Source organism: Oncorhynchus nerka, linkage group LG9b (genome assembly GCF_034236695.1).
Source record: "Oncorhynchus nerka isolate Pitt River linkage group LG9b, Oner_Uvic_2.0, whole genome shotgun sequence".
In the NCBI taxonomy this organism is placed as follows: Eukaryota; Metazoa; Chordata; class Actinopteri; order Salmoniformes; family Salmonidae; genus Oncorhynchus; species Oncorhynchus nerka.
This window is the reverse complement of record NC_088424.1, coordinates 8,342,239-8,359,190: the sequence shown is the minus strand read 5'-3', so window position 1 is coordinate 8,359,190 and position 16,952 is coordinate 8,342,239. Positions and strand designations below refer to the sequence as shown.

Genomic DNA, 16,952 nt, shown 5'->3' with positions numbered 1-16,952 from the left:
ACACACCATTACAGCTCCCCATAGAAAACTACTATGGATCACAAATGGTTCTGCCACAGCTCTTTACTGCAACAAGCTCTCAGTCTCACTGCAGCACAATTTGACTTTATTCTACATTTCTCCAAACTTAAAATTTCAGTGTTTTTGTTGTTGCTGGTGCTGTATCGTTCCATTTCTCCAAAAGTCAATTTTAGAAGTTAAGAGTTAAGTTTAGACACTCATTCCAAATGGTTAATGTAAGGGTTCAGTTTAGACACTCATTCCAAATGGTTAAGGTAAGGATTAAGGTTTGTGATAGGGTTAGAACATTATTAAGTTTAGGCACTTATTCCAAATGGTTAAGGTAAGGGTTAAGGTTTGTGATAGGGTTAGAACATTATTAAGTTTAGGCACTTATTCCAAATGGTTAAGGTAAGGGTTAAGGTTTGTGATAGGGTTAGAACATTATTAGGTTTAGGCACTCATTCCAAATGGTTAAGGTAAGGGTTAAGTTTAGGCACTCATTCCAAATGCTTAATGTAAGGGTTCAGTTTAGACACTCCTTCCAAATGGTTAATGTAAGGGTTCAGTTTAGACACTCCTTCCAAATGGTTAATGTAAGGGTTCAGTTTAGACACTCATTCCAAATGGTTAAGGTAAGGGTTAAGTTTAGACACTCATTCCAAATGGTTAAGGTAAGGGTTAAGTTTAGGCACTCATTCCAAATGCTTAATGTAAGGGTTCAGTTTAGACACTCCTTCCAAATGGTTAATGAAAGGGTTCAGTTTAGACACTCATTCCAAATGGTTAATGTAAGGGTTCAGTTTAGACACTCATTCCAAATGGTTAAGGTAAGGGTTAAGTTTAGACACTCATTCCAAATGGTTAAGGTAAGGGTTAAGTTTAGACACTCATTCCAAATGGTTAAGGTAAGGATTAAGTTTAGACACTCATTCCAGATGGTTAATGTAAGGGTTCAGTTTAGACACTCCTTCCAAATGGTTAAGGTAAGGGTTCAGTTTAGACACTCATTCCAAATGGTTAAGGTAAGGGTTAAGTTTAGACACTCATTCCAAATGGTTAAGGTAAGGGTTAAGTTTAGACACTCATTCCAAATGGTTAAGGTAAGGGTTAAGTTTAGACACTCATTCCAAATGGTTACGGTAAGGATTAAGTTTAGACACTCATTCCAAATGGTTACGGTAAGGATTAAGTTTAGACACTCATTCCAAATGGTTAATGTAAGGGTTCAGTTTAGACACTCATTCCTAATGGTTAATGTAAGGGTTAAGTTTAGAAACTCATTCCAAATGGTTAAGGTAAGGGTTAAGTTTAGACACTCATTCCAAATGGTTAATATAAGGGTTAAGTTTAGAAACTCATTCCAAATGGTTAAGGTAAGGGTTAAGTTTAGACACTCATTCCAAATGGTTAAGGTAAGGGTTAAGTTTAGACACTCATTCCAAATGGTTAATGTAAGGGTTCAGTTTAGACACTCATTCCAAATGGTTAATGTAAGGGTTCAGTTTAGACACTCATTCCAAATGGTTAAGGTAAGGGTTAAGTTTAGACACTCATTCCAAATGGTTAATGTAAGGGTTCAGTTTAGACACTCATTCCAAATGGTTAACGTAAGGGTTCAGTTTAGACACTCATTCCAAATGGTTAAGGTAAGGGTTAAGGTCTGTGATAGGGTTAAAATAAAAAACAAATGTCCATGACTGGAATCGAACACGCAACCAGGAATCGAACACGCAATCCAGAGTCATTGGATTACAAAACCTAAGCCTACTTGATGGTAATAACGTTGCCCCTAGTGGCTGTTTTTATAAGGCATTTCCAGACGTCCTCAGGACAATTTTGACATCAGTCTTGAACGACCTGGCTGCTCTGTCCTCTGTTGGTGGTAGTTGTGCCTTATTGCAGTGTAATAAACATACACTATTCTACTTTACTTTGTTAGGTTTATTTGATGGGGACGTTGCACATTAATCAACATTTCTGTCAATGTGCCAGATTTTGCAAACGGGCTAATTTTCAATACTCCACACCTCCCTGCCAATACCACATAAGCAATCAGATAAGCAGATAAACAATCCGAACATCATAGAGCGATGCAGGCTTTTGTTCCAGCCCAGCACTTACATGCCTGATTCAGTTTATTGAGGTCCCAATGTCTAGCTGATTTTAAGAGACGTGTGTTCGAAGACATACATTTTTCATAAACCCTTAATAAACCCTTAAAACATTGTAAATAACTTCAAAACAACTGTTATTTTGCGTTGGTTGTATTATCAAAATAAATCATTTTTTTATAGTGTTTTTTTACTAATCTTTAACAATGAATCCAATAATTTTAGACCGCACTGTATATGAGGAAGGTAAGCTGAACATAGTCTAGAGACAATGTCATCCACACAGAGCCCATAGCTCAGGCTCCCCTAGCTGCGATATGCTCCACAACATTTAGCATTTACCCTCGACTCTTCCAAGTCCCCCATAAAGAAACTATTGCCACCGAATACATTGCAGCAATTTAGCATTCATGCTATCGCTGCCACTGTCAAGGCTAATTAATGGAGCTCAATCCGCCTTTGTCAGAGGAATATGATAAGTAGCTAGATAGAGAGCTATGTCTCCAGCTGGGTCGTGTTGATTAGGGTGCTAGGTAACAACATGCAGCTAAATGTTTTTAAACAGAAAGTGAGTGTTTCTTATTGGATATGTTAAAATGTATAGTTCTGTCCTTAAGCTGTTCTTGTCTATTAATGTTCTGTATTATGTCATGTTTTGTGTGGACCCCAGGAAGTGTAACTGCAGCTTTCGCAACAGCTAATGGGGATCCTAATAATATACCAAATAGTACCTCACTTCTTCACCCAGTTTCGGACCGTTTTCTAACATTTCGTGCCTACTGAACACGACCCTGCTTAAGGCTATTAAGTGTCAGAGGCAGTCTTGTAGGTTGGTTATTTTTAGGTCATGGCTTCAAGTTATTTTCATGAGCCATCGAGTGTGTATTTGAATATCTGACTAAATTAATAAGGAACTACCCCACCACCTCCTCTTTCATTAAAGATGGTGACACTGCTCGCTGACTCAGAAACATGGCTATTTTAGGTATTTGCTCCAGTGATGTTGTCCACTTTACTAAAGCTTGTGATGTGTTGAGTGATTGTGCAAATGTGGGTTCTTCGTTCACAGTGCTGCATCTCCCTCATTGCTCCACAGTCACATTTACCTGTCTCTGGCCTTATTGAAAGTCTGGCGCTATATTTAGCTCTGTCTGTTCTAGGAATGTACAGGTACAGTGGGCCCACGTTCTGTATGTATCACAGTTTGTGGGCCACTATAACGTTACGGTTTCGGTGTCTTTATATTTAAGAAAATAATTCAAACACATCACCCTTTAATAAACAATTAACTCTTTATTTTGTCTATAGACAAATCAAACTTTCCTTTCAGAAAAATGGCAGCCTGACTGACTAGGCCTGGTTTCTGTCTCTACTGTATGAAATCGAAGGGAGAAAACATTACAATTAAAAGTGCTTCTTAGTTTGTGCTTCTTAGTTTTGACAACCTGTAGCTCTTCATCTCCCAATCCAGTACATAGTGAACCGTCACAGTGAGGTAGCTTGGAGTTGCTCTGGAGGTCCAACTATCAGTGGAGAAAGCTAGATAGGGTGTCTGTGTCAATTCCTTTTCATTTTCTCACCGTGATGTTTCAGAGTTTGGGAATTACTTTGCTGCTGAAATGTGTCCGGGAGGGAACATTGTAACGCGGTAAAAAAATATATATATATATATATATCATTAGGTGACGAAATCCCGAGTCAGTAACCACTGAATAGGGCTGCAGATATTTGGCTATGAATACTCCCACTGCTTTCATTATTTCTTTATGTTTCTGAATTTATCGCAAATTGTGTTTGGAAGGTGCCTCTTAGCTAGCGCTCGCCATTGGCGCTCAGAGAATATTTGTTTTAGTTTCCCCTCTCTTCATGAGGCCCCTCTTAGGGAGGTTTCCTACTGCGATGTCATTGCAAATCGTCCATTAGTTGTTGAAAGGGGATGGGGTTGCAGTCACTACATTGAGACATTGCTGTGGAGTAAAGTTTGTCAGCCCTCAGGAGCCCCGTAACGGCCACAAATTGCGCGTCTGGTTCTGTGGATCTGAATGTACAACGTGCTTGTAGTCTTCAGCGCAATCAACACGTTTTGGAAATTATAGGAAAATGACAGGCATACCGTAATTCCGCGGTTCACGTGTGCGTATTGAACCGGTTCGATAACATACTGTGTACCTTTTCATCTTTAGTCTGTTCCATGGACATAGATTTTTTTTTTCCCTCAGTCTCTCGTTCACTCTCTCTCGCTCTCACGCTCTCTCTATCAGTTATCTAAAAACCTACTCTCTTTCTTTGGTTTGACAGATTTTTTTCATCTTTCTCACTTGCCGTCTCCTCAATGGTTCGAAATACTCCATTTGTAGCAATTGTAATGACTTTCAGTAACTTAATTTCAATAAATACCTTGAACCCACCTGTCCCTGACTTTTCCTAAATACTGTATGTGTATGTTCCACTCCAGCAGTAATTTGGAGATATCATAAATTACAAAAACTTTCAGAGCATTTCTACCTCAAGCATCATATGGTCAAAATGACCATATGCATATTTAAAGGATTGTTCACTATTTTACAACTAAATCTAAATGTATGTACATTACATGTTATAGAAGGGTCCAGACACTTTTTTGTGGGGGGGGGGGGATTTCACTTGGAAACCTACCACATAGACTACATCATTGCTTGTTCTACAGTAGGGGGCTACAGAAAAACATGAACAATGGCTCCAAAAACACCCAAATACATCCTTTTAAAAACAGAAAATGATTTAGATTTTGTATACATGAAACTCTGTATTTCTGAACTTTATACACAACGTTATATTCCATTTTATGCGACTCGAGCGGTTTCCCCTACCAGTTGTGCTGTGCGGGCTGCACGGAGAAGCAGCACAGCTGGTAGGGGAAAATGCTTTCCGGTAAGCTCCATTCCCTTTGTCAATGCACGCTGTGCTGGTCATTTAATTCGCAATTTGACAAGTGATCATTTTGTCATCCGTCAGACTATATCTATTATTATATTTGTGAAATTAGTTTCAATGTAGTTTAGGGTTGGGCGGGCCATTAGCTGGCCAGGCAACTGTTGTCTTACACATAGAAATGTTTTCAAATGCACATATTAGAATGACCGTCATGACCATTCTAGTTATGAAATTCCGGCTCTTCGATTGTTCAATTCTGTGAAATGCATTTGTGTACCGTATGTTGCCAAAGGAAAATGACTAAATCTGAAGATATTGATGGAGTGGTAAATTACATGCCCAAAATTACAAGAATATCAATGTATTATTTGTTTATTTAAAATAATTAGTTCCTCTCTCCATCCATCTACCCAATCATTCTTCTTTCCTTCTATCCATCTACACATTCATCCATCCCTTCCTCTCCTCTCAGCATGGGCAGCAGCTGTACCGTCACATCTACCTGGGCTGTAAGGAGGAGGACAACGGTCACAAGAACTTTGAGCTGCTCTTCACTACCCTGGCCGTGCTCACCATTGAGCTGGCCAATGAGGAGGTAGTGGTGGACCTCATCAGGCTGGCTCTTGCCCTGCAGGTAGGACAGAAGACACTGATAGCGTGGTGTAACTTCAGAGGTTTTTGGTGATTTGGGGCTGAGTCCTAACTTGAGATTTGTACGTGTGCAATTTCATTGCAATTGTTGCCATGCAATGTGTATGTAGGTAATAGGTGTCCTGTGGCATCAGTCATTGTGTCACAGGACACATTTTAGTAAAGTCAATGTAATTTAATCATAATGATGGGAGGGAAAAAAACTGTCAACAAAACATTGCCTTAGCAACGATGCCAGCTTTTAGTTGTTTTTGTAGGAATTCATATTTACAACAAGAAAGATAACGCTATAACGAGAAGATGTTAAGAGAAATAGCCTTTAGTATGTTGAAATGACTACTTACACAGACTACTTGGCAGAATTGGCTTCCTCTCATGCACTGGTTGACATTATGGCATTATGGATCAACTTTAATTTTCTCCTCGGTTTGAAGTATTGGGCGATAGTCGTGTCATTGAGCCATATACAGTTGAAGTCGGAAGTTTACATACACTTAGGTTGGAGTCATTAAAACTCATTTTCAACCACTCTACAAATTTCTTGTTAACATACTATAGTTTTGGCAAGTTGGTTTGGACATCTGCTTTATGCATGACACAAGCCATTTGTCCAACAATTGTTTACAGGCAGATTATTTCACTTATAATTCACTGTATCACAATTCCAGTATGTCAGAAGTTTACATACACGAAATTGACTGTACCTTTAAACAGCTTGGAAAATTCCAGAAAATGAAGTCATGGCTTTATAAGCTTCTGATAGGCTAATTGACATAATTTGAGTCAATTGGAGGTGTATCTGTGGATGTATTTCAAGGCCTACCTTCAAACTTAGTGCCTCTTTGCTTGACATCATGGGAAAATCAAAAGAAATCAGAAAAAAATGTAGACCTCCACAGTTCTTTGTTTCTGGGCATTCAAACCCACAAATGCTGATGCTCCAGATACTCAACTAGACTAAAGAAGACCAGTTGTATTGCTACTTTAATCAGCACAACAGTTTTCAGCTGTGCTAACTATTACAAAAGGGTTTTCTAATGATGAATTAGCCTTTTAAACTGATAAACTTGGATTAGCTAACACAATGTGCCATTGGAACACAGGAGTGATGGTTGCTGATAATGGGCCTCTGTATGCCTATGTAGATATTCCATTAAAAAAAATCTGCAATCTACAATAGTCATTTACAACATTAACAATGTCTACACTGTATTTCTGATACATATTGTTATTTAATAGACAAAAATGTTGCTTTTCTTTTAAAAACAAGGACTTTTCTAAGTGACCCCAAACTTTTAAACGGTAGTGTATATATGCATAATTTGGCATAAGTCCACTTTTATAACCAACAGCTCACACATTTTGGTGACAAAGATGCTAAGAGTGCATGATGCTATAAGAGAATATCTTACATAAATAGCAACCCCTTGTCCTTTCTCTTGTTTAGCAACGTCCTTGTCCATAAATCAAGTTATTCAGCCAAGTCTCTGAGATAACCAGAACGTCTGGGCTTGTCATACTCTCAGACATCCAGAAAGTCCAGTTTACACATTTATATGTATCACTCCAAGCCCTCTGCGAGATTTGAAAACAGCAGGAGTATCCATGGTGACACTGGTCAACAGAACTGTATGAGCCACAATAGGCTTCCTGGTTGGATTCAAAATGTACAGAGCTAATAGTAGAATTCAGGATAGTGTGCACAAGATTACTATTGACAATACTCCTATGCTTATGATCACGTGTAGCAAAATGATAGCTTGGTACAAAGCTATTAATAGCATAGGTTGAGCTAACGATAGTGGGTTTCTTAAGGTAGCTAACAGAGCTATCAATTGAAATTAAATGAACAGGCACAGAATTACTACTTACAATAGCCCTATCAACATGGGAAGCTGTGGCAAAATGATATCAGCTGTGATTGAATGGGAGTAAATACTTTTGAGGAGCTTGATTTGATCAGTCAATGCCTCAGATACAAATGCCAGTGATGTCCTCTCAGAATTGTTGCAGTGCAACAAGTTTGTGTTCAGTAGACACAAAATTGAAGAAAATACTCAAACAGACTGAAGGAGGAAGATACTATCTGGGTTGGGGAGTAACTGAATACATGTAATCTGATTAGAAAAACAGTAACTGTAATTGGTTACACAAACCAGCAAAAATGTTCCAATCAGATTAGAGATACTTTGTAAAAACTAGATTACATTTTAGATTACTTTTAAATTCAGAAAGGATGTTTATAAGCATTGAAAAAATGTGTACGTTTGTTTGTTCCACCTGAGTCTGACCACAAGTCAAGGACCACTATGATGACACGCTAAACGTGTTTGATGGATTCTTTTGGTCTTCTTCTGATGCCTCTTAAGGGGAAAGTACTCCAAAAGTAACAGAAAGTCATCAGATTGTTACTGAGTTTAGGTAATCCAAAAGTTAAGTTATGGATAAAAATGTGGCAGGTAACTAGTAACAGATTACATTTAAAATGTAACCTATCCAATCCTGCTGATACTATCCAATAAGAAACGCTCATTTTCATTTTCACTGATGTGCTGTAATGAACATGACCCTGAGTCAGGTGGTTGCAAACTCTCTTCATTGTGGATTGAATGTAAATATTAGTTGAATGCCTGACTGAATTAATTGCAACTAGCATATAATTCTATAAGATAGCTAGCTAGCCATAGAGCTGTTGTAATGTGCTCTATGCTACACTAAAGCCAAAGGCACATTTTCTCTTCTCTGGACAATCCATTTTTCCCCTTTCTATCTGTTGCAAAACAAGCCCTTGTGTAGCATATTTCTAAAGCTTTTCATTGGTTGCAGGATATGTCCTTGGCTAATGAGGAGAACATGCCCATGGTCATCCGCTGTGGCATCATGGCACTGGTGGCGGCCTACCTGAACTTTCTTAGTCAGATGATCGCCAACCCAGCCTTCTGTCAACACGTCAGCAAGGTAAATTACCTTGGAATTAAAGAGAGAGTTCAGGAAAAAATGTTGAGTTGTCTGTAGGCCAGTAGTAACAGCATCCACAATAATCTGTTTACATTTACTTCTCTCTCTCTCCCCTCCCCTCCCTCAATCTCTTACTGTCTCTCCATCCCACTCTACTCTTCTAGGTGATTGAGATGAGGAACCTGGAGGCCCCTTACCTCCTCCCTGAGCACATCTTCAGAGAGAAGTGTCCGTAAGTGTCGTCTGGTCGCCTACTGACTCCAGATCTTTTGGCAGCTACCCTTCATGCACTGACCTCCTCTTCACCTTGCATTCAAATATTCATTGATCAGATTTGTTGAAATATTCTCTCATGCGATGGATGAGAAGCACACATTTAAAGAATTTAAAATGCCCCATCCCTAGTCAGTAGTACTGTGTGGTTGTGGTCAGTAGTTGTGATGTTGTGGTCAGTAGTTGTGTGTTTGTGGCCAATATGTTAGGTCAGTAGTAGCGGTAGGTTTTTGTGGTTATGTTCAGTAGTTGTGTGGTTGTGTTCAGTAGTTTTGTGTTTGGTCAGTAGATGTGTGGTTGGTCATTTAGTTGTGGTTCAGTAGTTGTTTTCAGTAGTTGTGTGGTTTTACTCAGTGATTTTGGTCAGTACTTTTGGCTGGTAGTGGAGGTCAGTAGTTGTGAGGTTCTGTAGTGGTGGTCAGTAGTTGTGTGATTGTGGTCAGTAGTTGTGTGGGTTTGCTCAGTGATTGTGGTCAGTAGTTTTGGTCTATACTTTTGGACGGTAGTTTTGGTCAATAGGTTGGTGGTTAGTAAGTGTGTGGTTGTGGTAAGTAGTTGTGTGGTTGTTGTCAGTACTTGTGGTCATTCGATTTGGTCAGAAAGTTGTGTGGTTGTGGTCAGTAGTTGCGGTCAGTAGTTGTGTGTTCAGGAGTTGTTTGGTCAGTTGTTGTGGTCAGGAGTTGTGTGGTTGTGGCGGTCACAACATTTTGTCAGACAGTGATTGTCAAGCAAATAACTGTCTGTTTCACGGTAATTGATCGTTAATTAACAAAAAACACATTAATCATCTCCTGGCTTCCATACACAGCCTACAAGCCACTGATGCAGACCTTTGGAAGATGTAAAAAGTCTAATAAATCCATGTAATATAGCCTACATTTTATTATATAGCCTAAATTTTATTATTTTAGACAGATCTAAATAAGCATGATATGAAGAAACTTTAGTCTATTTCAGAGGAACAGAATAGCATACTCAGAGTTATCCCTATTGTCATGTCTACCCCTCTCTGGCGCTCTTTGTCGCCAGTTTACTTATTATGCACACCTGCCACCATCATTACGTGCATCTGCGCCTCATGAGACTCCCTTATATCCCTGTCACCCCCTTTGGTTCTTTCCCCAGGCAGTATTAGTTATGTTTCTCATGTCCAGACGCTACTCTTGTTTTGTATTAAATTCACCCCCTGTACTTGCTTCCAGACCCCCAGCGTCTGCGTTACACGTATGTTACGTCCTGATCTGGCTATGCCAAATGGCTTTGTGCTACAACCCCAGGATGGAACACGAGAGTCTCACAGCGGTGGCGGTCTGCCTGCTTCTTCTGACAGTGGACGGCACACGGAGTCTAACGTGAGCCTCGCTCCACATGTCTTCTGTGCTCCTGAACCACTCATCCACTGCAGGAGCTTCAGTCTGTCCAGGGCTCCACTGAGCCAGGGCTGGCTAAAAATCGAGAACACACTAGAAGGGAGTCAGCCCGGTGGAGGAGTAACGTATCAAATTTTGTGCGTACTCCACCCATGGAAGCGTACTCCGCCCATGGAAGGAATGAGGCTTATACCCAGAAGTCCAACGCTGTAGAAACAGTACATAAGGGACAGTCGACTACGTGCAATTGACAAAAAAAAGGGGTTGGCAGAAAGTGATGAAGAGGGGATAGATACTCACACCTGCCCCAGGAAGTGGAAAATCACGTGGCCATCCCTCGGCTCTTGTGGTTCCCGAGCTGGGACGTACCGGACACTGCTGTAGCTGGAGCCCTCATTGACCACAATAGAGAGAGAGCCTCAGCTGTCTCCGACTGCGTCGCTTTGCCGCAGGGAAGCATGTGACCCCTACCTCCATGGGTTCAGGCTCTGATCCAGAGTGGTCACTGAGGGATGGAGTGAAGCGATGAGAGTGCCGACGCTCCTGAAGTAGGTTATCCAGACAGATGGCCAACACGATGAGTGTGTCCAAGGAGAGGTTGTCGTCTCGACAGGCCAGTTCCATCTGGACCTCCTCGCGCAGTCTACTGAATAGCTTATGAAGCGCTGGCTTATTCCATCCGCTGGATGCTGCTACTGTCCGGAAGGGGAGTGCGTGCTCTGCAGCAGTCTTGTCCTCCTGCCCTCCGGTGGATGATCGAAGATACCTCTGAACAGAGCCATGAACCACTTGTACGAACCCAGCTCCTCCTCTCCTCTCTCCCAGACAGCCGTGGCCCATTCCAACGCTCGCCCACTCAGCAGAGAAATAACCGTGGCAACCTTGGTCCTCTCGTGGTGGGGGCCCCGGGAGGAACAAGCGGGCATCGCTGACCTGGGCGGGTTGCTGAATGGGCTGGTGTGCTGGGTCGACTGGTGGTAGAGTATCCTCCGCTAGTTGAATGCAACGCCTCGCGGGTATGTTCAAGATGTTGAACAGTGCGAAGAACCTCTTCCATAGCCGTCCCCAGTTGCGCCAGCTGGTCGTGGTGTTGACGAAGTAGGTATCCCTGTTCATCAACTGTCTGGGAGAGGTTCTGATTTCTTGTTGCTTCCATTTTGTGAGGCATTGTTCTGTATTGTAGACGCTGGGAGTCGAGAAGCAGGTGCTAAGTTTAATATAACAAAGGACATGGAAATATACAACATAGAAGTCTTGACATAGAAACAATACTGCCTGGGGAAAGAACCTAAAGGTGCACGATAAAGGGGAGGTAATGAGTGAGGTAATGGAGTCCAGGTGTGCCTCATGATGAAGTGCAGGTACACATAATGATTGATGCCAGGTGCGCGTAATGATGGTTGCCAGCACCGGTGGTTAGTAAACCAGCGACGTCGAGGGGAGGAGCAGGAGTGGACGTGACACAACACTAGTTAATTTAGCAGACAGGATTTGCTTAGAATTCCGTGGCATTATTTTATATATATATTATTTAATGGTATGAAGACTACAATTGAACAAAGCTGAATAACATAGAAAGGATATTTTCTCCAAACGATTTGAGGGAGTGCGCACATGCTGCTATTCTGTGTTGAGCGGTTAACAAAGAAATAGGTACTCCTATATGCTTAATTTGCCGCATGATGCAACTCTAATGATGATTTGAAAAAAGTTGCTTGAAAGGCATGAGCTCTGCTTTGTTTTTTTTACGCAGGCTGTACACACTCGGTCTCTCATTCACAATTTGACAAGCACTTGATAATGGCTCGAATTTTATGGTGGCATCCCCTTTGTGTGGTCGTAATGCAGCCTAAAAAAATCCATTCCTTTTGCGGTCCGTGGCTGTTGTACACATTATACAGTTTGATTGGCGTTTCTAGCTGAAACCGTGTAAGAGGAGTAGCGTGAAGAAGAAAAAGAAAGATTTAAAGTCGGGACTTTTGCTTCACAATAATGTGAGTGAGTATGTAAGAAATCTGGAGTTGTGCATTGCTTTGCATGCACACCTACACTGAACAAAAAATATAAACGCAACATGCAACAATTTCAAAGATGCTACTGAGTTATGGTTCATATAAGGACGTCAGTCAATTTAAATAAATTCATCTACTGTACTATACTTTACTGTGTACTGTACTCTGCTCTGCTGTACTGCACTGTGCTGCATTGTGCTGTCCAAACTTGTGAAACATAGATGTCTATGATTGGTTCAGATTTGGACCGGTCCAAATCTGACCGTCTATGTTTGGGCCAAATATAGGCATAAGTGCCCATCTTTGGTCCTGGCTCGTGCACGCTAGCCAAGAAAAATGATGTGAACCCTTTGGAATTACCTGGATTTCTGCATGAATTGGTCATCAACTTTGACAAACATAGTGTGCTTAAACTAATAACAGACAAATTATTGTATTTTTCTTGTCTATATTAAATACATCATTTAAACATTTACAGTGTAGGTTGGAAGAAGTATGTGAACCCCTAGGTTAATGACCTCTCTAAAAGCTAATTGGAGTCAGGAGTCAGCTAACTTGGAGTCCAATCAATGAGACGAGATTGGAGATGTTGGTTAGAGCTGCCTTGCCCTATAAAAAACACTCACAAAATTTGAGTTTGCTATTCACAAGAAGCATTGCCTGATGTGAACCATGCCTCGAACAAAGAGATCTCACAAGACCTAAGATTAAGAAATATTGACTTGCATAAAGCTGGAAAGGGTTACAAAAGTATTTCTATAAGCCTTGATGTTCATCAGTCCATGGTAAGACAAATTGTCTATAAATGAAGAAAGTTCAGCACTGTTGCTACTCTACCTAGAGTAGAGTGGCCGTCCTGCAAAGATGACTACAAGAACACAGCACAGAATGCTCAATGAGGTTAAGAAGAATCCTAGAGTGACAGCTAAAGACTTACAGAAATCGCTGGAACATACTAACATCTCTATTGACGAGTCTACAATACATAAAACACTAAACAAGAGTGGGGTTGATGCTTTCCCGAGTCGTAGTGCGAGGACGACACAACATAACGCGTGACTCCAAGCTTACTTCAATATTGTTTTTTTTATATCATTTCCACCAGCACCATTTCTCACAACAACAAAAAAAATACTCAAAAACATCTAACTTATTTTTTGTCGTCAATATTTGGAACGTTTACTGACAAATTTGCTGTTTCCATCAGGCCTGTCATTACATGTTTTATCCGACATGTACTGTACTTTACTCGCATAAAAAGGTTGGATGGAAACCTGGTGTATAATATATGACCCAACACACCTCCAGGCTGTGTAATGGCTATTTGAGCAAGGAGAGTGATGGAGTGCTGCATTAGATGACCTGACCTCCACAATCACCCGACCTCAAACGAATTTAGATGGTTTGGGATTAGTTGGTCGGCAGAGTGAAGAAAGAAAAAAAAAAGCAGCCAACAAGTGCTCAGTATATGTGGGAACTTCTTCATGACTGTTGGAAAAGCATTCCTCATGAAGCTGGTTGAGAGAATGCCAAGAGTGTGCAAAGCTGTCATCAAAGCAAAGGGTGGCTACTTTGAAGAATCTAAAATATATTTAGATTTGTTTAATACTTTTTTGGGCTACTGCATGATTCCATATGTGTTATTTCATAGTTTTGATGTCTTCACTAATATTCCACAATGTAGAAAATAGTTTTTTTTAAATCCCCTGTATGTGTGTCCCAACTTTTGAATGGTACTGTAAATATAGTATCCACAAGTTCATTTGACTCTGGGGAAGTAAATAAATTGCTTTATTGCCAAAGTCCTGTAGCATACCTTTAACATATGGTGGTAATTGCCGAAGGATGAGGACACACAAAGAAACCCGAGTCAAAAAATCCTGTATGATTCCAATAGAAAATCCAATCAGATTTTGGAACCTATCCTATAGGATTTTATCCAATAAGACTGGTTCCAAAATCTGCTAAGATTTTTCAATTGATCATACTGCAAATGAACTTGCAGCCTTTAATCTTTCCTATATTGTGATGGTGTGCTGAAGAGGTTGAGAACCTCAGGGAATTGCCACTGGTGTGAGTAGGCAGAGATCTGGAAACACGGGAAAGAGGCTGTTTCTGTGCCATATTTAGCTGTGAGATTGTCCATACAATGTGGTTTAAAATAGCAATGAATATAATAATATCAACACTATGCCTTGACCGGTTATAATAAGTAGGCAGGGTGAATGAACGGGCTGCTGCACAGTCATTATGGGAGCTCTTTCTAGTGCGCCCGGTTAAATTGTGCTTAAGAGCTCTTTTTAACTTTAGAAATGGTTAAACTAGTGAGAAATGGGTTCACTATCAGCCTAAATTGAAATATACATGTGTACACTATCAGCATAAATTGAAATGTATAATATTAGGAATATTAAATAGTGCGCTAATTTCCTGTACGTGGACAGTATGCATTACTACATTACACAAGCTCACGGTTTGACCACATCCAATTAGCTAGCTAGTCAGTTGACAGGCAATATGTGGCTAACAGTAGTTTCTTAGTTAGCATAAAATGAGTGCATAAAATGTTGTACAATGACAAATATGACTAAAACATTGACCACTTCGTCAGGAAACATAAGGAACAAATACTGTACTCACAGTTGTTGCATTCATGCACAGTGAAGGATAAAACAGTTAGAACAAGAATGATAGAAAACCGGAGATTCTCTGCACAGCCACAGGTGGCGAGTTTGCACTAGCTCGCAGCGTTACTTAGCCTATCAGTGAAGTCATCAGTCACTTTTGAAGACAAAGGTTTTCTTACAGGTGAATGAAACAGAAATTAATATAGAACTGTTGTTTTCCGATCAACGAAAATGTTGTATTATATTGGAACTAATGACAACAAACTATAATTTAATGGGTTCAATTAAGAAGAAAAAAAGTTCTAATGATATTCTGATTGGGGAGACAAAATCCTACCAGTCTTATCAAAAACCTATAGGATCCAACAGGATAACTTGATTTTCATTAGGAAAAAAAGGTAGTCCAATATGATTCCAATACGATTCTGATAGAGTGGATACAAAATCCTATAGGATTCTATATGATTAAAAAATATATATATAATTAAAAATTTAAAAATTACTAGGGTATCCCATTCTGTACCCCACACATACATACAGTACAATTATCTGTAAGGTCCCTCAATCAAGTAGTGAATTTCAAGCACCGATCCAACCACAAAGACCAGAGAAGTTTTTCAAATAAAATAAAAAAGCAGTCGCTGAAAATCCCTTTGAGCAAGGTGAAGTTATTAATTAGGCTTTGGATGGTGTATCAATACCCCCCAGTTACGACAAAGATACAGGTGTCCTTCCTAACTCAGTTGCCAGAGAGTAAGGAAACTGCTCAGGGATTTTACCATGAGGCCAATTGTGATTTTTAAACAGTTACAGAGTATCATGATTGTGATAGGAGAAAACTGAGAATGGATAAACAACATTGTAGTTACTCCACAATACTAACCTAAATGACAGATTGAAAAGAAGGAAGCCTGTACAGAATAAAGTAATTCTGCCAGAGATGTGGCAAAGAAATTAACTATAGGGTTTTGGCAAATCCCACACAACACATCACTTCATATTTTCAAGCATGGTGGTGGCTGCATCATGTTATGGGTATGCTTGTCATTGGCAAGGACTATGTAGGTTGTTTTTTTTAAATAAAAATGAACTGAAGAGAGCTAAGCACAGGACAATTCCGAGAGGAAAACACGGTTGTCTGCTTTCCAACATACACTGGTAGACTATTCACCTTTCAGCAGGACAATAACCTAAAACACAAGGCCAAATCTACCCTGGAGTTGCTTACCAAGAATACATTGACTGTTCCTAAATGGCCCAGTTATAGTGTTGACTTATATCGGCTTGACAATCTATGGCAAGACATGAAAATGGCTGTCTAACAATGATCAACAATCAACTTGACAGAGCTTGAAGAATTTTTTAAAGAATAATGGGCAAATATTGTATAATCCAGGTGTGCAAAGCTCTTAGAAATGTACCCCAAAAGACTCACAGCTGTAATCGCCACCAAAGGTGCTTCTACAAAGTATTGACTCAGGGGTGTGAATACTTACACGACCTTTCAAAAGTTTGGGGTCACTTAGAAATGTCCTTGTTTTGAAAGAAAAGCACATTGTTTTGTCAATTTTTAAAACAACATCAGAAATACAGTGTAAATGTTGTAAATGACTATTGTAGCTGGAAACTGCAGATTTTTAAAAATTGAATATCTAGATAGGTGTACAGAGTCCCATTATCAGCAACCATCACTCCTGTGTTCCAATGGCACGTTGTGTTAGCTAATCCAAGTTTATGATTTTTCACGGCTAATTGATCATTAGAAAACCCTTTTGCAATTATGTTAGCACAGCTGAAAACTGTGCTGCTGATTAAAGAAGGAATAAAACTGGCCTTCTTTAGACTAGTTAACTATCTGGAGCATCAGCATTTGTGGGTTCCATTACAGGGTCAAAATGTCTAGAAACAAAGAACTTTCTTCTGAAACTCGTCAGTCTATTCTTGTTCTGAGAAATTAAGGCTATTCCATGCGAGAAATTGCCAAGAAACTGAAGATCTCGTACAACGCTGTGTACTACTCCCTTCACAGAACAG

General features: G+C 40.0%; 1 protein-coding gene across 2 annotated transcripts in view; it reads left to right on the top strand.

Moving 5' to 3' along the window:
- The window catches only part of efr3a (EFR3 homolog A (S. cerevisiae)), a 252,918-nt gene that overhangs the window by 209,219 nt on the left and 26,747 nt on the right, over positions 1–16,952 (top strand). For both annotated transcript variants that reach the window (XM_029641973.2, XM_029641974.2), the window contains exons 16-18: positions 5,500–5,661; positions 8,505–8,636; positions 8,801–8,868. In XM_029641973.2, the coding sequence (XP_029497833.1) occupies positions 5,500–5,661; positions 8,505–8,636; positions 8,801–8,868 (362 nt within the window). The remainder of the gene's footprint in view (positions 1–5,499; positions 5,662–8,504; positions 8,637–8,800; positions 8,869–16,952) is intronic.